Here is a 22,089-nt window from a genome sequence, read left to right on the forward strand (position 1 = left end):
AAGTGTGAATTGTGTTCATTGATAACGGCATTCGTGTGCATGCGCTGCTTACTCTGTTTAAACGTGATGTGTGTAATTTTTGGGAGGATCTATTGACATAAATGCAATATAATATACATGACTAAGTCTTCAGAGGTGTATAAAGACCTTACATGTGAAGTGTTATGTTTTTCTTACCTCAGAATGAGCCATTTCTATCTACATACAGAGTGGGTACAAGGAGATCAGCATGTTGTTTCTACAGTGCGCATTACGTAAATATTTCGTAAATATTATCTCCTTTGGCAAAGAAGCGGAAATGTGACGACATCTTTGTCCTGTGTCAGCAAAATTTCTTACGCTGGACCTTTAAGCAACCAGCTCAATTAGCAAATTACACATATTAGGCAATGGCAGCGACGTTTGCAATTACAGTAAAAAAACTTTAAATACAGCAGTTACATTGTATTGTGGGAGGTTATGTTCATCACACTTGTTTAGGGAAGGTGCCACACAATGCTGGTTGTGGTCTTAGGAAACCTCCAAGAAAAAGGAAAAATGAGGAATAAAAACAGCAATAAAACCATTTTAAAGTTTTTAATTACTGTATCTAGATTCCTTACCGTTAGTTATCTCCATTCCTAACAGTTCGTTTTTTAATATATTTAATAGTACGTGTGCTTTAGATGCTTAATAAGCCTCAAAGCTTTTATGTCAGCTGAGCCGTCTTCGTCCTTGTAGGACAGAAAAGATGATTAAGAAAATCCTCTCCAGGGAATCTGAGTCGAAGTGTTTAAAGCCACATTCTACAGAAACGCTTTACCAGCGAGAGAATCTGGAATGGTCTGAATGCCCGTCTTGTTTCAACACTTCTGACACTTGCTATGCAAGAGGAAGTTTGAGAACTTCATGATTACTCTCGGTTTGGCATAGATCAATCGACACGCATGCCAGGTGCTCAGATATCCGAGACTTTGCCAGACACAAATTGCCATTTATTTTGGTAGTTAGTTTTCTATTAAAACGCACCAAGATTACTTTCGTCAGGAACTGGTGAATTGATCTGTACGAGTATGTATTTCCTCAGCTAATCTTAAACTACAACGACCATCGGTCATTTTAAGACCTGTGATTATACAGAAATATTCAAGAACTCATGTTGAATACAAGGACTTCCATTGTTACATCTATATCCAATGCTGGGGTAACTGAAACTACGATAGTGAAAGTAATTTTGATATTGAAAATCCATATAATACAGTTCCATTTATTTGTTTTATTTGTGGGGGGTTTTAATGTAGCTGCTTTGACACATCAATAGACGTTTCACATCATTGCTCGCATGTGCAGACCCCAAGACCCCCAGTCTGTCCTGCGCTAAGCACTAGTTCCTGCCTTTGAGGGTTCTTCATTCTCTGATCTGTCCCTTTGAATTCCGCTCCATGACCACAATCTTTTCAAGGGTCTCTTAAAGGCCGGCCCTGAGATTGAGGAAAGCACAATCCAAACTGAAGTGCGTTTCCCACAAGCATGCCTGACTCCACGGCTGCCCCACAAGTGTGGCGTCTCTTGAGCCGTGCCAAGCAGTGAGCTTAATACATTAAAAAAGTGAGCGTGCATTTCCAGGGATCATAAATAAAGCGTTTCACAGCCTTGTACCCGAGTGCTTTTATGGGACTTGAACGATATTCCTCGGTCTCATTTGCCAGCAAAGTACTTATTTTGGGTTTATCATGAGTCCAATCTGCGGTAAGACATTGTATTTCTCAGGCTTCAATTTCATCACATTTCAGAAACGATGTGAGTTTACAACAAATGTTCCTCAAGATATAATTACTTGTGTTTGCACAGAAATCGTATCTTCAGGTTAAATTGTTAAATCAGCAGACCATGCAAAAAAGTTTTTTGGCACTCCCTGAAGATTTTTTTAAATTGTAGGGTAGATCACGGCGTTATACTGATACTTTTTACAATACGTCTTCACAAACACTGACCAAAATTATAAACGCAACACTTTTGTTTTTGACCCCATTTTGCATGAGCTGAACTCAAAAATCTAAGACTTTTTTCTATGTACACAAAAGGCCTATATCTCTCCAAAATTCAAAATTCTGATAGTGAGCAATTCTCCTTTGCCGAGATAATCCAGCCACCTCAAAGGTGTGGCATATTAAGATGTTGATTAGACAGCATGAGTATTGTTCAGGTGTGCCTTAGGCTGGGCACAGTAAAAGGCCACTCTAAAATGTGCAGTTTTACTGTATTGGGGGATCCAAAAACCAGTCAGTATTTGGTGACCACCATTTCCATCATGCAGTGCAACGCATCTCCTTCGCATAGAATTGATGAGGTTGTTGATTTTGGCCAGTGGAATGTTGGTCCACTACTTTTCAATGGCTGTGCGAAGTTGTTGGATATTGGCAGTACCTGGAACACAATGTCGTATACGGCGATCCAGAGCATCCCAAGCCCGCTAAGTATGCTAGCCATGAAAGAACTGGGATGTTGTCAGCTTCCAGGAATTGTGTACAGATCCTTGCAACATGGGGCCTTGCATTATCATGCTGCAACATGAGGTGATGGTTGTGGATGGGCCTCAGGATCTCGTCACGGTATCTCTGTGCTTTCAAAATGCCATCAATAAAATGCACCTGTGTTCGTTGTCCATAACATATGGCTGCCCATACCATAACCCCAGCGCCACCATGGGCCACTTGATCCACCATGTTGACATCAGCAAACCGCTCACCCACAAGACGCCATACACGCTGTCTGCCATCTGCCCTATACAGTGAAAACCGGGATTCATCCGTGAAGAGAACACCTCTCCAAAGTGCCAGACGCCATCGAATGTGTGCATTTGCCCACTCAAGTCGGTTACGACGACGAACTGCAGTCAGGTCGAGACCCCATGAGAGCGACGAGCATGCAGATAAGCTTCCCTGAGACGGTTTCCGACAGTTTGTGCATAAATTCTTTGGTTATGCAAACCGATTGTTGCAGCAGCTGTCCGGCTGGCTGGTCTCAGGCGATCTTGGAGATGAAGATGCTGGATGTGGAGGTCCTGTGCTGGTGTGGTTACATGTGGTCTGCAGTTTATAGGCCGGTTGGATGTACTGCCAAATTCTCTAAAATGCCTCTGGAGATGGCTTATGGTAGAGAAATGAACATTAAATGCACGGGCAACAGCTCTAGTGGACATTCCTACAGTCAGCATGCCAACTGCACGCTTCAAACCTTGCGACAACTGTGGCATTGTGCTGTGTGATAAAATGCACATTTCAGAGTAGCCTTTTATTGTGGCCAGCCTAAGACACACCTGTGCAATACTCATGCTGTCTAATCAGCATCTTGATATGCCACACCTGTGAGGTGGATGCATTATCTTGGAAAAGGAGAAGTGCTCACCAACACAGATTTAGACAGATTTGTGAACAATATTTGAGAGAAATAGGCCTTTTGTGTACATAGTAAAAGTCTGGGATCTTTGAGTTCAGCTCGTAAAAAATAGGGGGAAAAACAAAAGTGATGCGTTTTATAATTGTGGTCAGTGTATGTTGGCTTGGCCTCTTCTCAACCATTAATCTGTAGGAGCGTCAATGAATTTTTATTTACCCTGAGATCTCCGTAATATTTCAATTATTAGAAAAATTAGATTAAATGGCGAGCAAATGGAAACTTTTGCTTAAAGATGAGGTAACACACGCATCTCATATTAGTACCTATACAGTAGGATTGCAGGCTTCATATCTTCAAAGAGGATTTAGTTTGATCAAATTCATAGAAGATAGATACAGCTGTACGATTATTTCTGGAAAAGGACGAGCACCTCGAGGCGAGCAGGGGTGGGCAGAACTACAGCACGAGCACAGAATACATCATCGCATTGATTCACTGTGATCCAATCTGAAGTGTTTTAGAATTATGAGAATTGCAGAGGACATAGTGTTGAAAAGATTACATTAGTTTGAAAGGAGTTCAGCAACCCAAGAGATAAAACCTCTTGTTAGGACAGTAATGCAGTTGGCACTTGACTCCTGGTACGGTGAGCTCTGCAAGCTAAATCTCTTATTAACAGAAAAGATATGACTGACATTCTAAAATAACTAGTTTCGCCAGATCATTTGCCCAGCTCATTTATGTCACAACCACAACATTTATACTCCCATCTAAACCACACAGAAACCGATAATTCCCATGGATGTTATATTTCCCTAACTAAACAAAATTGCAAACATTTCTATGCTGCGTCGGGTTAACATTTTGCTTTGAGAACAACATTTAAAGAAAATTAACACCCTGTGCCCTCATTCGACCTGAACGTTTTCTTCATTCTTCAGCAGGATTCCCTTGCCCCGGCTTATCAAGAATTTACTGAGCATATCTGGGCATTGAGCCACCTCTACAGCACCCTTAAAGCCGTCCTTTTAATAGTCCCTTCAAATCCTCTCTTTTAAGCGGTTGGCTGAAAGTGCAACTCCAGCGGTGCTTGAACATAATCTCTGAAGAGCAAGCCAATCACAACCCTGGAAAAAGTTGAAGTGTAGTGTTAAATAGCCAATTAACACGGCCCTGCACGCAGACGAGGACTCCAGCGAGAGTTTCTCGTTCATGAAAAGAACGGCCGTCTAATGAGAACCTGCTCACAGGCATATTTTCCACTGCTCGCTTCTGACTGAAGTAAACAGCAATATTCAACTACTCCTATCACTATTTATTTGTGTATTGATTTTAAATGAAGACCATAAGATGAGTATTTACTTCAAGAGGGATAGTGAGAGAGAAAATAAACACAAAAACTGTATTTTGTTCTAATTGTTTTAGAATAAATGTATCCAAATGTGATATCCAAAATTATATTTTCCAAAAATATCAGCACATTTTTCTCCCTTCCCTTTAAAATATACATTTAATTTAGTAAGTACACTAATATCAATGACCCATACTTCTAAGCGTACTGATTCAATCGTACTTGGGATAAAATTGGCCCAGTTTTTACTATCTAAAAGTATACTTTTAAGTATGTGTTAACAACAGTTTTCTGTGTTCAGTGTTCTGAAAGTGATCTTAACATACTTAGTCATGCCTTGTTTATGCATTATTTTTGCTCTTTTGGTGTTCTGACTTTCCATAGTTAGTATAAACCTGAACATGCACGTTTATAAAAAAGTATGGAAACTACAGTATGTGAAGTATTTAATAGGCTACTCAATCGAATGAGTAAACCCAAATTCAACCCAACAAGAATACAATCATTAGTTGTACAAGTATACTGTATATTGAAGTACAACTAAGCCAAATGTACTTTATAGACTTCAGTGAGTTTTACGTCAAGCGTTCTAAAAAGTACACGTATACTAAGATGTGTATGCATAAAAGAAGACTATCACTTATTTTCTCGTTTAACATAAGTATACTGTACAAATAGCCTACATGAATAAACATCTTTTCCGGATATATATTTTATCCGTGTGTATGGTCCCTAGAAATCAAATCGGCTAAAGGAACCCTCTCTTTTTAAAAGCATAAGTGTAAATTCATCTTGAAATCAAATTTCTCTTAGTGCGCAAGTGCCACAGAATAGTATTCATAGAGCTTAAAGCTCTATCTATTTGATTAAATCCTTTTAATGTCCTTGTATACATTCTTCATTTCTCTCTAAACAGTCACATATCTGGCCTCAAATCAGAATATTTGACCTAATAACATTCCTCTTCATCGCTGTTGTCTAATTTATAACCATTACTGTGATTATTGATTTCAAAAGGGCGTAAAATTCTGCCTCTTTCACGTTTGACACAATCTGGGCAACAGGGCCGAATGAGTTTCCATTTCTTAAAGAGTTATTATAGTAAATCCCACAGAGATCAGTCCTGGCTTAAAAATCCCTTACATAGTTTTATGAACTTTCTTAAGATTCAACCATGGAGGTATATGAGACAAAGATGTATGAAGTGAAGCTAGTGAATGAAGGCTCACAGAACTTTGTACAAACATCAGCATTCGCTGTCACGTGTTAAAAAACAGCACGTTCAGTGGTGCGACATTTTTAATCTGTCTATCTCTACCAACTTTTAAACTCCAAGTTAATATTCAGTATGCTGGCCGCATGGTGTTAGTTTACTTGATTTACTGTTTGTGCACCCTTCAACACCCAGTGAGCTGTTTTACTGTCTCCTTAGGATGCTGTCTTAGAAGTAACTACAGAAGAATCTCATATGTGACTAATTGTGCGTGCTCTACACAGACGGCAATCTGTGCATTCCAAAGATTTACAATATTACACCAAAAAACTTTAACTTGCTATTGAAAAATTCTATCCACATCTATAGCATGCTTAAATCAGGTTAACAAAGTGATATTTAAAATTGCGATTCATCGCATCCAGAATAAAAGTTTGTAATAAATGTGTATTGTTGCATATTCATTTTGAAATATTTAGACTTATTTATTTATATTTAACAATAATTAAATACTTAACTCTCTGTTGACTGAAATTGCTTTGGATAAAAGTATTGGACATATTTTGTATTATTTTCTTAAATATATGCATGTATTTGTTTTTATACCAAGCACAGTACACAGACATATATTATGTAAGCACATACTTTTATTCTGGATGCGATTAATCACGATTAATCTCTTGACAGGACAAAAAATACTTTTAAATTAGAATAAAACATTTCTTTTTCTAGATAAACGACTATGAACCATTGTCTAAAAGCAATTCAAATCCAGGTTTTTGTTAGAAGACATTTTCCAAGACATATCGAACGTACAAATCTCTCTTCATCAGATATCCAACACAGACACATTCGGATTTCATTTAGCTGAAAATAAACATGTCGTCATATTGTGCCACAGCAAAATTTAAAGCAGAAACACTAAAAGAATTCGGTCTTCTACCTGTTAACATATAAAGAGATCTGTCAGTAACGTTCCTCTGCGTTTGGCCGGCTGTAATATGGCAGTACGGCCCCCTGCTGCTGGGTGGCAGTGGGTTGAGCTCTAGGCCCCACAGTGTGACAGCCAATGACAGAAAGAGACAAAAAGAAAGACGCTTTCTATTCACATCCAGAGGCACCATTAGCATAACTCAAAAAGCACGGCCGAAACGTCCTGACCACCTGTAGATACACTGCCGTGAAGTCTTTTTTCTGCCTGCTGTTTATTTCCTAACGTAGCACAATGTGAAAGGCCGGAGCAGATGATGTGAAGCTTGTGTGTGTAAGCAACCGAGCTAAAGAGAAATTGAATGAGACCAGCGCGCTCCACGCACGCATTGTGCTGCAGGACAGCGCGTGGGCTGCCTGTAGAAGTGTCTGCAAAGGGGGTGGGCTCCTGGCGCCGCCCACTATGTAGTAATTGGTTGTGGTTTTGAGGGGGCGGGGCTTCTTCTGGACATGGGAAGAAAGTGGGAGGTGGGTGGTTGCACATGCTTGCTCAGGGGTTGTCTGCTCAAAGGGCCCTAAGTCCACTGGCTTTTATGCACTAGGTGCACTTGAGTCAGGCACGTAAAGAGCTCAGCATTGAGACGTGCCAGTCTCTGCTGTTTATACCGCTGCTAGGAATATCTACTGAGGGGCAGATCTGACAGGACCTTACTAGTGCAGGACGGGGGAAAGCCAGAATAATCAACTCTTGTGAATTTGTTCTTTTTCCATAGCAAAAAGCAAAGGATTAAACTTGAATACGCATCCCTGTCACTCTACTAAACCGCACAAGAACTTTATCAAAATGGCACAGAAGAGGCAGGTGTCTATGACCCAGGCTATGACCCTGGCACTGGTTCTGCTCACCTCAGCGGCTTCAGCGGAGGAATATGACTATTACAGCTGGCAATCTGACAATTTTCACAGCGGCCGTTTTTACGCCAAGCAGCCGCAGTGTGTGGATATTCCAGCCGAGCTGCGGCTCTGCTATAATGTGGGCTACAAGAAGATGAGACTACCAAACCTGTTGGACCACGAAACCATGCCCGAGGTCAAGCAGCAGGCAGGCAGCTGGGTGCCACTCCTGGCGAAACGCTGCCACGCTGATACGCAGGTGTTCCTCTGCTCGCTGTTTGCCCCGGTGTGCCTGGACCGGCCGATCTACCCGTGTCGCTCTCTGTGCGAGGCCGTGCGGGACAGCTGCGCACCGGTCATGGAGACCTACGGCTTTCCCTGGCCGGAGATGCTGCAGTGCGAAAAGTTTCCCATCGACAACGATCTGTGCATTCCCATGCAGTTCGCGGGGGGTCACGCCACTCAAACTCCAGGTAGGACCTCCGAAAATGCTCAGCATTATTCTGAAACAACAGATTTCTATGTAACTAAGTGCAACAAACTTTTTTTTAATAACTGCATTGAGCAATCTGTACAAATGCGTTTAGCAGCTTATAAATCACATAAACTTGTCAAAATGGCAAAATCAATGGGTCAACATGTTAACAAACCTCAAGAAAGCAGTAAATAATTTCATTAAACCAAAATATCCATGGTATAAAGAACTTTATTTTTTTACTTAAACAATGTTTCTTAAATATCAGCTATAATAATCAGTTCAGGCTTTATGCTGAAAACACTAAAATTAAAACTTAAATTAATTTGAAATAACTATAAATTAGTAGGCTATGAAAAAGTATAAATTATACTATTCTCTATAAATTTTCACTACGTTGCTGCAACCTAAAAAACAGGCTTGTTTTGATGAGATAAAAACTGTAAAAATATGTTTCCGTGACATGATCACACACTGTTTTACAGTAAAAATGTGAAATCATTAGGTCTTCATTGATCTGTTAAACAAGCCCCATTGGTAAATTTCCTCTGTGTTGAGCTCGAGGGTCTTGAGAAAGTAAAATGAAGGAACGCTTTTAGACAGACAAAAAAACTTTCACTATCTAAAGCAAACATCTGATGTGGAATGTTGAGAGGACGGTCCCTGCTGCGCCATGCCTCTGTCTTTGTTTGGCCCTGCATTTAGGTTTCCAATTAGCCGGGCAGCCAAACTCTTTGGATCACTAATTAGTCTGAAACTTTGTAGATTACTTTGTCTCATTGAGATTAGAAGGGCTATTGTGATAGACAGAAGAAGTGAAGCACGGGAGAAGAGAGGGAGAGAGCAGTAAGTGCTCAAGGGAAGTTTGAGGATGTTGTTAAATAGAGGGAACAGGTTAAAACAGAATGTGTATTGTGGAACCAAAAAACCTAAATAAGAATATGTCAAAATATTTTGTATATTTCTATAAAAGTTCATATATAATTCCTATTAAAAAATCCTATAGAATTTCTATAAAAAATGCTTTCTATTAAAGCAACAGGTGGCTTTATGATGCACAGTGTCCCAACAAAACCACAATGGATTCACATTCACATACATCAGAATAACAGCTGTCGTTTCCAAATAATAAAAAAAATGTTTGCAAGTAGAATTTAACAAAGAAGAGATCTATGCTTATGATTTACAACTGCTAAGATGGATGTTTGTGTATCCGTGTATGTGCGAAAATGTAGCACAAAGTCACTTTTCACTGCTGTGATTTGATGGATTACAATGTCTTGAGAAAAAAAGTGGTGCTTTTAAAAAATGTAACTCCACAACACTGTTTTCACAAGTTAAGTAGCTTGGCTTCTTTAAAAATAATAAATGCCTTAAGGCTGCAGCAGAATTATAACGCCAAGAGTGAGATCCACGGGGCGATCTATTACATCCATAGCTGTTCTGAAATGGCCTGATGCTGAGGGGATGGAAACTAGTGAAATGTGCTTTCCACAGCTGGATGGCAAAGTGAGTCGCAGCCAAACGTTCACAGCGATTTGTGTTTTGGTGAGGCGCACGTCGACGTGAAACAGGACCCTAGAGATAACATGACAGCACAAACCCTCGCTTGACGCGGCCAGTCGCTCTGGCCCGCATCTCCGACACGCACAGGCATCGGCCCAGGAACATGAAGAGCTGTTTTTTCCCATGTGGTTTGAGGTGAAGTGTGGGGACGGGGCAGAGCCAGCCAGACCCACAGACATGTTTCACAAAATGTTTCTGGAAAGTGACATGACAGTAAATGATATATTTCACTAAATCACATTTTTAAGAGCGTAACAGCAAAACCTCTTTAAACAAATCATTGAATTCTTCAAATACTGTAGGAGACCAACAGACAATTGAGAAAAAGGACCCAATGATTATACATTGCGAAGGAAATACTCAGAATAGACACGTTATGTCTAACTTCTATGTTGTTAAAACTGAGTTTAACACTGTACAATGTAAAAATACTTTCTTCTATGTCTGTTTAATATGCAAAGACAAGTGTATGTTGGAAACATGCTGGTTGATTTCCCAAAAAATCCACCTCTGTGGTGTTATTAAAACACTGCTTTGTTTAAGCAACACTGCCTCAACGAATGGTATGAGTTTGGGGCGGTTCTATCTGTTCAGCTGACCAATAGAATCTAGGGGGGCGTTCTTTAAACCTGTCTTAAAATAACAATCATTATTTCTGCAATTGCATTTAAAAAATGCAACATTAAAAAAAAAAAGATTTTGAGAGGCAATTTTATTTTATAAACATAATTAATTTAGCTAAACACAACATAAAACAAACCTACTGAATTGAATGTGAATGAATGTTTATTCCATTGTTTGCAGGATATCAGTGACTGTAGAGGCTCGGCTGCCCTGAGGGGCGACTCGGGGAGACATGTAAACCTGTCTCTGACTCCGCTCGCTGCACATTTAAACACGCATAAATCACGGCGGTTTTTCATCCTGATTAATGTTTATGTGCAAAGTGTTGCTGCTCATAACTTCAGGGGTCCAAATGGGCCATAAAATTATGTCCTGTGCATAGCTTAAGCAGAACATTTTGCCTATAAACTCTTATACAGAAAGTCACTGACACGGAAATCTGTCGGAAACAGGAGGTCTCAGAGGTATAAGCTTTTGAGCATTCATCTTAAAAGAGGACTTTTAGTTTAAGCCCAGTCATCTACACCCATATCCACGATGACACGCTTATTGAAAGGGTCTTTTATTACTTCTCTTTCTCCATCCAAGACACTTTAACGTTCTTCGAAGAGCTATACATGTGGCCACTTTCAAATACAATGTAAAAGGTACAGTTACATTGACATCATATTCTAACCAGGTACTATGCCAACAGAAACTCCTGCATGACATGAAACAACCACAGGGAATCTAAAAAAAATGATGTTTAAACTAGGGCTGTCAAATAACTAATCACGATTAATCCCATCCAAAAAGAGTCATATGTGTTTGTGTACTGTGCACAATCATTTTGGTTTTAGCAAACTTTTCGAAAACATTTACATGTATTTGTTTGTATTGACCAATAATTTTAATTTGAATATTATTCATAAATTATAACTATATAAATGTTTATTAATTTTCATATTTTATATTTTTCTTAAATATATGCATGTATGTGTTTGTGTTTATAATACAAAAATGAATATGCACAGTACACATACCTATATCAAACTTTTATTTTGGATGCAATTAATCGCGATTAATTGGTGGAGAGCATAACATTTAAATTCATAATCTGTAACTTTCGCATCTCTATCAACTCTTTCTTTTGGAAAAATAAAATCACAGGTTACTTAACTTAATCAATACACATGACGTCAAACTGACATTTCCTGCTAATATTCTACCCAACAGCTCATTTTATAAATGATAACTTGTTTAGGCTACTTGTCCATTACCAAGAAGCTTTCAACCTGACTTCATCTATAAAATGACTTGATGTAATGAAACGTGTAAAGTTGATGCAATATTACAAGTCAATTTCATAATAAATTCTTTAAATATACAGTACCTTCTTAAAATGTTCTACATGTTGCATGTTTTAAGGTTACCTGTCAACAGGTGTCCTGCAAAACAACTGTAAGTAGTGTCAAACAGCAAAAAATGCAGACATTTCTGTTCTGATGGGTCATAAATTGCCTTCAGAAGAATCTGCGATGAACTTTATTCATATTTGAGCCAATAAGAAGAAATTTAAGCAACATTCATTGGTCTGGTATCATTCAATCTGAATTGCTTTTCGAAGCTCAGTTGGCAGAATTGCCCATGCTCAGTCCCCTGATAAATGCTTTGGCTCGGTTTCATCTAGGCATCCTGCCAACAAACCACCTTGCAAAACACAATAAATCGCTCTACAGTGCAAATAAAATGTTTAACTTTCACGTAGCAGCTCGCTACAGTTCGCGAGATTGTAAGAAGCGATGACTCTCCAAAACACGCTCGCCATGTGCAAACACTGCGCACACCGTCGTGTCTCCCATCCGCAGACTGTTTAACGTATGAGAATTCCTGCTAAGAGACCGACTGACGGTTAAATCCTACAGAGGGGTTCAACTCCCCACGACCTGTGAACTGAAGCCTGGTGAACTTTGACCCCTCCTCTCATTATCTGGTGCTATGGCTCTGCTCCAGGCTGGGGCGATAAACTCTGACCCTGGGTTTTTAACCTGGAAGGGGGAGTTTGGAGAAGAGCCATGTAAGTTCTTGTTACCAGATGCTTTTGGTTTGCTAGCTCAACGGAGGGCCACTGGATCTGCGCGGAGTAAATGACAAAATCATATTCACCGCCATTGAGATCAGATATAACACACATCATCGTGCGGTTGATTTCGGTGGAGCACTTCGAGCTCACTTCCAGCCAAATTGGTCACGGTTTGTTCCATCAGACCCACCCCACAGGGAGCGAATAGAGCTTTCTGTATTTTTCGCTGTATGAAAGAATGACTTTTCCAAATCTTCACAAGCCACATCCTGCATTCTTTCTGATCACCCTGCTCAGTAGGTCAATGGTGTGATTGAAGCTTCTACAACTGGAATATAACCTTGATGCTATTGTCAAAATCATCAAAACAAATGGATTCTCTAAAGGAAATATTGTAAGAACAATCACTCATACGTTAATGACAGATGAGACTTTAACATTCCTTTAAAAAATCCCCCTTTGTATAGGCAAGCGTAATATTTCTCCCCTGCTGAAAAAATCCTGGAAACTGACCCAAAAACCAAGCCGGTTTTCTGGTCTTTGCCGGTTTACGGTGGAAAGCTGGTCTTTCCACCTTAATCCCCTCTAACACAATCCTTCAGACCTGCAAATCATTTAATCGGAGTCAAGCTGTTTTTTGTTTACAATAGCCTACTGTATCCAAGTAATACTAAAGCAGATCAAAACACAAAACGCAAGTTGATGGCACAATAAAATGGAATCTTGGCCTAGAAGAACTGCAAATATCTATCCGTTGTGAGAAATGAATGTAAAGCTGTTTGCATGTCCCAGCAAACATGTGCACTTGTCAAACTGCAGAGTAAGACAATTTCACAGTGACCTATTAAAATCCTACCTCTGCCATGAGCTTTTTATATAATATCCTCAGACACTGTTTTGGAAGAGCCGTGTCTTTATTAGGCAAAGTTCAGTTGTGTGATATGAAGCCCATTTCCGGGCACAACACAGACTGGAGTGCTGGACATAAACCCTGCAAACCTTAAGGGAAGCTTGTATCATGGGAGAATTACAAGAAACAGTGTTTGTCGGCCTATGTGTTTTCACATTGATGAACCGGTGAAAGTCTTCCCTCATAACTTCCTCGGTGAGGAAATAAAACCAGAGCTGCCAAAAATTCTCCCTCTCATGACTTTAAACACAGTGGATTAAGCTCCATTAGGTCTGGCCTGCTGCCCCGCATGAGTCCAGCACAGAATCGTGTTCTTCTCTCGGCGCAAAATCAAATCGCCTATTAAATCTTCTAGAATCTTCTTGAAACTTAACATTGAACGGTGGTTCTGAAAAGCCGAAACAAGAAGAGTTTCTATGTGTCTCAAGGCAAAACATTGGCAGTGTTTGACCACAGCCTGCGCAAACTGACCGGAGTATGACACCGAAGTACCGCGAGACTGGTTGTTGTGGCACTTTGATGATATACTGAGCATAACACCTTTTTTATTGTATATTATACCACATCTAATGTTCACACAATACAATGAAAGCGTGAAAAGTATAATAATTAAAAGTACAGTTAAATTAATCAAATTATGTATTTTGCGGTCAAGCGTGCACGTGTGTCATGCACTGAGCATTTACAAATGAATAAAATTGCTTACATTCTCTCTGCCACACTTGCACCAAACTCGTGAGGGTGATGCTCCCGCTTCCGTCGAACTGATCCGAAAACCATAAAAATAAAACCTGTTGTGTTAGTCTCTTCACGTACACACGTAGTAATAATAAGTGAGTCTTGCAGTTTGGGAAAAAAAGGGCTTTTATTTGTTCAAAGTTAAATTTGGTGCTAATACTAAATTAGATTTAAATTAGCCTACGTCAATATTAAACAAAATATATAACTATATTGTATTCTGTGTTATTGTTGTCTTTTAGAGGGAGCATACAGAATAATATTTGTTGTTTGGAGGTTTGCCTTTTGTAAAGGTTGGGTGACTATGTTCTAAAAATGAATGTTCATAACACTTATGTAGACAAGTCAGATACAGTAATTTTACACAAAAACAATAGTTTTACTTGAAAAGGAGAGGATTTAAGTAAGTAGACAAAATAAGTCAAGTGGTTCTATTGTAAACATACAATTCAAATGTTTTTTTTTCCTTTCGCATATGAAATATCTTTAACTATATTATTTCTCTCCTCTAGTTTCAAAAGCCTGTCCACCCTGTGACAACGAGTTAAAAGCCGACACCATAATGGAACATTACTGTGCCAGTGACTTTGGTAAGTCTTAGCACTCACAACACACACAGTAAAGCCTTTATTGAATTTTTTTACTTGACTTTATTTTTAATAACATACTTTAATAGGAATGAAAAACATAGAGAGTGTTTTGCTTGTGTGGGAAGTGGTCTGTTTTATGTCTATTATACTAACAGTTATCATTACAATATTTGCATCTAATCAGATAAAGAAAACCACAAGCATGTCGCAAAATTGCCTTTTTATCACATAAAAACAGGAGTTTAAGCAACTTATGTTCAACGGTGCTGAAGTGGTGTATTTTTATGGTTCGTTTCAAGTGACTCATTCTGTCTTGACTTTCATTAATGTGTCAAAAGGTGAATCTTTAGAATGAGTCTCTTGACATTAATTAAAAGAAGTTTAAAGATTTTTTATTTAAATATTTTCATTACGTACCATAGCTCTGGCTTCACTTTGGCTGTGAGGGTTATTTCTTTTGGATTTGCTTGTATTTACCCTAATAACTGTGACAAATGGTCCAACAAATATTGTTAGTAGTACAGCAGCTCTGTGTTTTCCATCTCCTGCCGTTTAAACATACTAAGTAACAGTCACAAAGTATAATTGTAGACATCACAAATAGAGTACGAAGTGTAATGTTTAAATAAAAAAAATACTACGTTTAAGCACTAATACTTCCACATACTGAAGAGATTGAAAATTACAGGATATCTCTTCCTCTGGTGTTATGTCATTTGACGTGTTATTTGTAAACTAATGCTGTACTGTATATTATAGGTTTGATAGTGTGCACTATTTGTCTCACTTGGAGAGAGTGTTTTAATTCTTGCGGTTGGGGTTGTCATTTTCCACAATGTAACAGCAATCAGTATATCTACACATACCGGACAGCCCGCACACTTATCAAATGATTTGTTCATGCAGACCGCTGCTGAGAAAACTCTCGTTCAGTGTGTTCACTGGCTCCTGAATACTGCTGATTTTAATATTTGATATACTGTAGAGGAAATTCATTGTTTTTCTGTTTGGCTTTGCGATTTTAAATGGCTCAAATGTTTAACATAAGCATTCTTAAATGATTGTGTTATTGTCTTTGGTTTAGTGAGAGTTTTTTGCTCAAATAAGGATTTAAGAAGAGCTCACTTCGGATGATCAGAAATTATGTTGTGCAGTGCATTATAGTCGTATGTTACATTTTAGTTTGAAATAAAACATAGTGGGCTATTACTAATGTTTATGTATGCGATGTTTGTGTACATATTTAAGCGATTGAGGCAGCAGTAATTCATCAAATAATAAAGAACCGCATTTTAAAAGAAGTCATGGAGTCTTGTTGAAGTATGCCAGATCACAGATGTCTATTGCATCCTCCAAATACACTATGAATCTAAAAACTTTATCAGTTTTTGTTGATAAAAACCCTCAAATCTCCATCCATGGTTGGGATCTGGGTGGGATTCAGAATTACTGACGACTGCAAATGCTCAAGGTGACAGCTTTCCTCCTCGCCTGCCTTCATCTGATGTCAGACCTACTGCCAGCCATTTAAAGCAGCTCTTGTTTAAAAAGCGGTTTTAGCTTGTCACCACGATATTGCCCAGGCGTGCTCGCCGCCCACAAGCATTACGGGTCACAAGCAACTGCCGGAATTAAAAGGCTGAATGCAGCTGGGCATGCAAGCTTTGTGCTTTTTTTGTGGTTTAACAGGGTAAATCTAACAGAAGAATCTTTTACTCAGCTGTGAGTTAACAGTGATGTAATTTTCGCTGGGCTATAATAATTTTTCCTGTACCCGTTTAATGCGCAGAGACAATTTTAGGTAAGCCAGTTGTATGTTAACATTGTGGCTCTGGACCCACAAAATTTCTGTTTGTTTGAACGTCCTGAAATAGCAACAGTGACTCAACAAGTGGCGCAATTTCGGAGTTGAGCTATCTGTTTGTTCAACCAATGGCGACTATTGCCAAAAAAAGTTATTTTCATTGACTGTGTGAACACACATTCGTAACGCATAATGAATTTTTTGTTCTGATATTTGTATTTTCTGTATAGTTTTTATGATGAATCATAACATTTGCAAACATATTCATATCATTGTCCAACACCACCATGCAGGTGAGCTGAACCATAATGGCATGAAAACCAGTCATTCCTCCACTTCCAGAGATGTGTGTTTTCATCTTTCTACATGAATGTTTGTTTATAATAGTAGACAAGGAGCCCTGGTGCATACCGGTAATTTTAAATACTCCAGATGCTTTGATACAAACTCAGTCATTGATGGATGTGCACTTAGTGAGCCCAGGGCCTGACTTCTGTTCCATGGCATCAATTACAGGTACATTTTGACACATTCATGTTTAGTTTCATACTCGCTAAGAGACCATAGATTCTTTCATCATTGGATCACAAATTTGGGGATTTTTTGCTAACATTACAATGATATTTGAGGAAAGAAGGTCCAGCCATGAGTAAAAGTCAGAGGATTCATCACCTTGTTAGGAAGAATGATGTGATTTATTTGTGTGCCAGAGCACAGTCCAAGCCAAAATGAATCTGTGTAAAGTTTGTATCTTGTTCAAGATTCAAGTACTATATCTTAAATAACAACTGCAGATATTACATGTGATTTACTAAAGCAGAGAATTCTGTTTAAATTGTTTTTCATTTATATAAAGTTATTGACAAATCCAACCATTGGTTGACATTACCAATCGAGCAATTATTAATTTAAATGAACTCATATAAAAACCATTGTCGTCTTAAGACTTTGAAAGTCTAAAGAATTTATTATTAAATTTTCTCATACGATGCACCTCGCTGGTCAAAGTTAAAGCTAAATACAATCGATTTTACTTTTTTTTGTAGCTTTCATGTATCTTCATGTAGCAGTTATAACATGCCGCTAGTAATGCCAAGGTCGTGGTTTCAATCCCAGGGGACTGCACATACACAGATACTAATGTAAGCGTCCAACAAATGCGTGAATGTAAATGCACTTAATGAGTAAAATGTAAATTTGCTTCTTATGTGAGATATTAGCAAAAGAAATCCAAGTTTTTAGGCAATTGGGCTATCCAACATTTTGAATGATTTTACAGTAAGGAACAGTTTGGGGCTTTGGCCTTGTTAGGGGCCAGAGGTAGCGATGTGTTTGGGCCACTGAAGGGGTGTTCATTTTTCACATCTGTCTTTGAAACTTTCCATTCTACTCTCCATTCTCTCCCGGGCGAACGCAATTAGTGCTGTCCACGTTTAAATGATGCTCCTCCGGGGAGGTGTAAACTATTCCAGCGCTCTGGATAGCCTTGGTTCTTCCTGTGTGCTTGTTGTGAAATGTCTTGTTGCTTGAGACAGCAATATATGTCCAGAGATCCAGAGTGTGACCAAGAGCCCGAAAAGAGACTTTCCCTGTTAAATGACAACACTTAAGAACCCAGTCCTTCTTCAAAAAAGTCTTTCCATGGTGTGTTTAACAGTTTAGCGTACCCACAAAATGACAATCTTGTCATTATTTACTCTACCTTGTCATTCCAATCCCTTATTTTTTAACACTGTAATAGTTTTTTGTGAAGTTTCACAACCGTGGTCACTATAGCAGCTGCTTAAAGATGTTTCTGTTTGAAATGCATAGGTTTGAATTAATAGTAGATATACTACGAACTGTTTATTTACATCTGTGTCTTTCTGCTTGTTCTCTGCAGCTCTCAAGATGAAGATTAAAGAGGTAAAAAAAGACAAAGGAGACCGCAAGCTCATCGCAGCACAGAAGAAGAAGAAGGTTCTGAAGATGGGAGTATTGAGGAAGAAGGACTTAAAGAAGCTCACACTGTACATCAAGAACGGAGCAAACTGCCCCTGCTCACAGTTGGACAACCTCGGGAGCAACTTCCTCATCATGGGCCGTAAGGTGGACCAGCAGTTGCTGCTCATGTCCATCCACAAGTGGGACAAGAAGAGCAAAGAGCTCAAATTTGCCCTTAAATACATGAAGTCTCATCAGTGTCCCACCTATCACACCGTCTTCCAGTGACACTTTCAGAAATCTTCCAGAGACTGTTTCTAATTCAGACACATTTTATTACATAACAAGTGGCTTTTGGAAACTGCTTAGGACTAGTTCATTTCAAAATGGCTGCACGCTCTTGTCATTCCAAACTATCGTGACTTTCTTTTGATGAACACTGAATTGTGAAGAATTCAAACTGGTTGTAGTTTCCATGCAGATCATAAAGGGCACCAAAGCTCATTTTTTGGTCCGTTCCTCACGCAAAGCTATGGTATGGCTTTAGACTTGGAATACTGCATAGTGCATGAGTCATTTGGACTACTCATGATTTATTTTATAGTGGTTTTGTGTTTTATGTGAGGCCTGGTTTTGGTCCAAATTTATAGTACAGCGATACAAAATAGTGACCAGTTTAGTTCTTTAAAATAATTTTTTGTGTTCCATGGAAGAAAGTCGTAGGTTTGGAAATGACTTTCATTGTGACAGTGCTTTTATATTTTGGTGAACTAGTCCTTAATTCCATCAACATGTACAGCTACATTTTATTTCTGTATCTGCATAAAAGGAATTCTGTATGAGCGATCAGCGCACTTAAGATGCATATTTTAGCGAAACTTTCAAGGTTCCCTCAGTCACAACACAACGTCCAAGATAAGTCACTGCACAAAATGAGTTAACAAAAGCTTTCAACATGAGAGCGTACGGTCAATAAGCAAATATTTATTTGCTATGGCCAGGATTCAATTAAACAAATGGGAATAAAGACATTAACAGTGCCAACAGGTTTTCACTTCTATCTTGTAGATAAGGAATAAAAGTTTTTATTATATAGATGAAGGTACGATTGTGATCATTAGCACGTGACACGGCTCCGGTTGTGGCTTGAATCTTGGGAGGTAAGAAAGCAAATGGATTGAAAGTGCTTTTGACTGTTGGTCAGGACAGCGCCCAAATATGTCGACCGCAGTCTGTGAGCGAATCTGGACCATTTTGGTGTTCTAAGAGAGCCCGTCATATCAGCCAAGCTTATGACAGACTCTGGACTCATATAAGCAGTTTGGTTGCTGAGGTTTTTTGGGCCTTCTAATGCTTTCTAAACAGTATGCAACATTCTTTTTCTACTAAAATGATTATCTATTGCTTTAAATATACATACGTGGTATGGAAAAAGCCTTTTGTTGAGTTCACTGTAATAAAGCTAAAATTGTAAAAGTGTTAGGACTGTTTAATAAGACACTATAAACATTGTAAAGGTCTCATTTAATTGTTTTTGTAACAGCATCACAGGGATTTTTGTTTTACCAGCAGCTACTCTGTTATCGTCCAATTTCTGGTTTAACACTCAAGAAGTACACTTAAAAACACACAGTCATCATTTCCTCACCATTTCAAACTGCATAAGACAACAAAAAAGATATTTTGAAGGCGGTGCCCATTGACTTAAGTTGGATCTGTGTCCGTACGATAGAAGTCAATGGGTACTGCCGTTGTTCGGTTACCAGCATTCTTAAAAATATCTTCTCTTGTGTTTTGCAAAATAAATTAAGTCTTACATGTTCGAAATGACAGGAGGGTGAGTAAATGATGACAGAATTTTCATTTTTGGGTGAACTATCCCTTTAAACCAAAACAACAAATAGGCTTCATAACAAGTTTATCCTGCAAGCTAAATTAATTATTTTAAAAATGCTTTAAAAAAAATTGAGTCATTTTTGATGTTTTGATAAAATCAAATAAGCCACCAAAGGTTTTTACTTGGTCCAAGTAAGTTTAAAAGAACTGCAGCATAGAACTGAATCAGATCTTACAAACTTGAAAGTATACAAATTTGAAAGTAAGTGGAGACCGAGTGGCATGAGAGGAGAGAGCCAGAGAGACACAAACATGAGATAACTGTGAAGAACAGAAAGAGTCCTTGCATGAAAGCTTATCAGACGGACAGTCCCGGCCCCTCAATCTCATCCCTCTGTCATCATCTCAGCAAAGGTCACTTACCGTAATTAAAAAGGGCCTGATGGCTGGAGACAGGAGGAACAGGGCTCAGCTTTGTGCCATAAGGCCCATGGCATAAACAACAGCCCAGCACACCAGCAAATCAAAAGATCATTTAGACCCTCGCTCAGCTTCTGTGTCATACTGATTTCCCTGAAAGGTTAATATCACCGGGAATGCGGTGCCTAGCCAAAAGTGGCCCCCGACCGTCACTCTCTCTGTCTTTATCTCACCCTTTTGATCTCCAATCCATCGGCAGGGAAAAGAATGGCGCCATTGTGCTTAAACTTGATTAAAAGCTGGCAGAGACATAAGCGGACCTTACAGTGTATTTACACGAATTCATAAATCTGTTACCGCCTTCTTTCATCACACCTGTAGCTGTTGCTCATCCTGTTATGTTTTGCATCTCTTTAATCATAAGGTTTATACTTATAAGTTGACATAAAAATCTTTTTCAATTGGAATAGTGAAACAACATTGACCCCCATTGACTTATATGGACACAAAACCAAAAAGAAATGTCTCAAAATATCTTGTTTATCACAATATCTTTGTTGTGTTCCAGAGAAGAAAAAGTCATACAGGTGAACAACATGATGGTCAATAAAGCAAATCATTGTATTAGTTATGAGTTCATTAGGGTTTGCAAAACAAGTATAACAAAGTAACATATCAGCTTTCAGTTTTGCACAACGACATTTGACACTCATTTAAGAAACTAAAGAAGAACAAATTTCTGTCTAAATTGTTAATAAAATCAATTTGTGTGCAATTGTTGTTTATTTATAATTTATATTTCACATAAGAAAGTTTTCATGAATGATTTCCAAAGACATTTGTTCTGGTTTCCTTTCATGAATGAGGAGCAATGAACACATACTGTAAGACAAGGAATCATGGAAAGCTTTCTTTGTGTCCGGGGCAGAACATTTCATCTGACAGAAAGCACAAGGGACACAGCTCAGATTCAGACCCAAACCGCTACATCAAACTATTTCACGCATCTTTGTTTGGCTTTCTCTACAAAATATGTCATCATTTACCATCTGGCCAAGCTGACATGTCTGCGTAAGAAAGTTCAAGGACGGTCAGTTAATTGTACAAAGCAAGGCATCTTTAAAAGCATTCATGTAGAAGTAATTATTTTTGAAAGATTGAAACTTTTACAGATGGATCACTTGAAAATTAAATATGCTGTAAGTTTCTTTACTGTAATTAGCAATTTACTGCTTATTTTTGGCAATTTCACAGTGATTTGTTCTTGCTTAAAGAAACACAGAGAAATTCATTTGGAAGAATGCTTGTAACCAAAAAGTTCTTGGCCACCATTGACTACCATAGTAAGAAACATAAGTCAAAAGTAGCCCAACTG

At 38.6% G+C, this 22,089-nt stretch overlaps 1 protein-coding gene across 1 annotated transcript; it reads left to right on the plus strand.

The window, feature by feature from the left end:
* The first annotated feature begins 7,437 nt into the window (after nt 1-7,437).
* On the plus strand, nt 7,438-21,489 carry sfrp5 (secreted frizzled-related protein 5). The gene is made up of 3 exons (XM_056760009.1): nt 7,438-8,239; nt 14,654-14,731; nt 18,418-21,489. Exons 1-3 carry the CDS (start codon nt 7,717-7,719, stop codon nt 18,744-18,746), a joined length of 930 nt encoding a protein of 309 aa, XP_056615987.1. The 5' UTR covers nt 7,438-7,716; the 3' UTR covers nt 18,747-21,489.
* The last annotated feature ends 600 nt before the right edge of the window (nt 21,490-22,089 follow it).

Source organism: Triplophysa dalaica, chromosome 11, assembly GCF_015846415.1.
Source record: "Triplophysa dalaica isolate WHDGS20190420 chromosome 11, ASM1584641v1, whole genome shotgun sequence".
NCBI lineage: Eukaryota > Metazoa > Chordata > Actinopteri > Cypriniformes > Nemacheilidae > Triplophysa > Triplophysa dalaica.

Coding starts and splice junctions, on each gene's coding strand:
- sfrp5 (XM_056760009.1), top strand. CDS start 7,717: ATGGCACAGAAGAGGCAGGTGTCTATGACCCAGGCTATGACCCTGGCA. Junction 8,240..14,653: donor TCACGCCACTCAAACTCCAG/GTAGGACCTCCG, acceptor TCTCTCCTCTAG/TTTCAAAAGCCTGTCCACCC. Junction 14,732..18,417: donor TTACTGTGCCAGTGACTTTG/GTAAGTCTTAGC, acceptor TGTTCTCTGCAG/CTCTCAAGATGAAGATTAAA.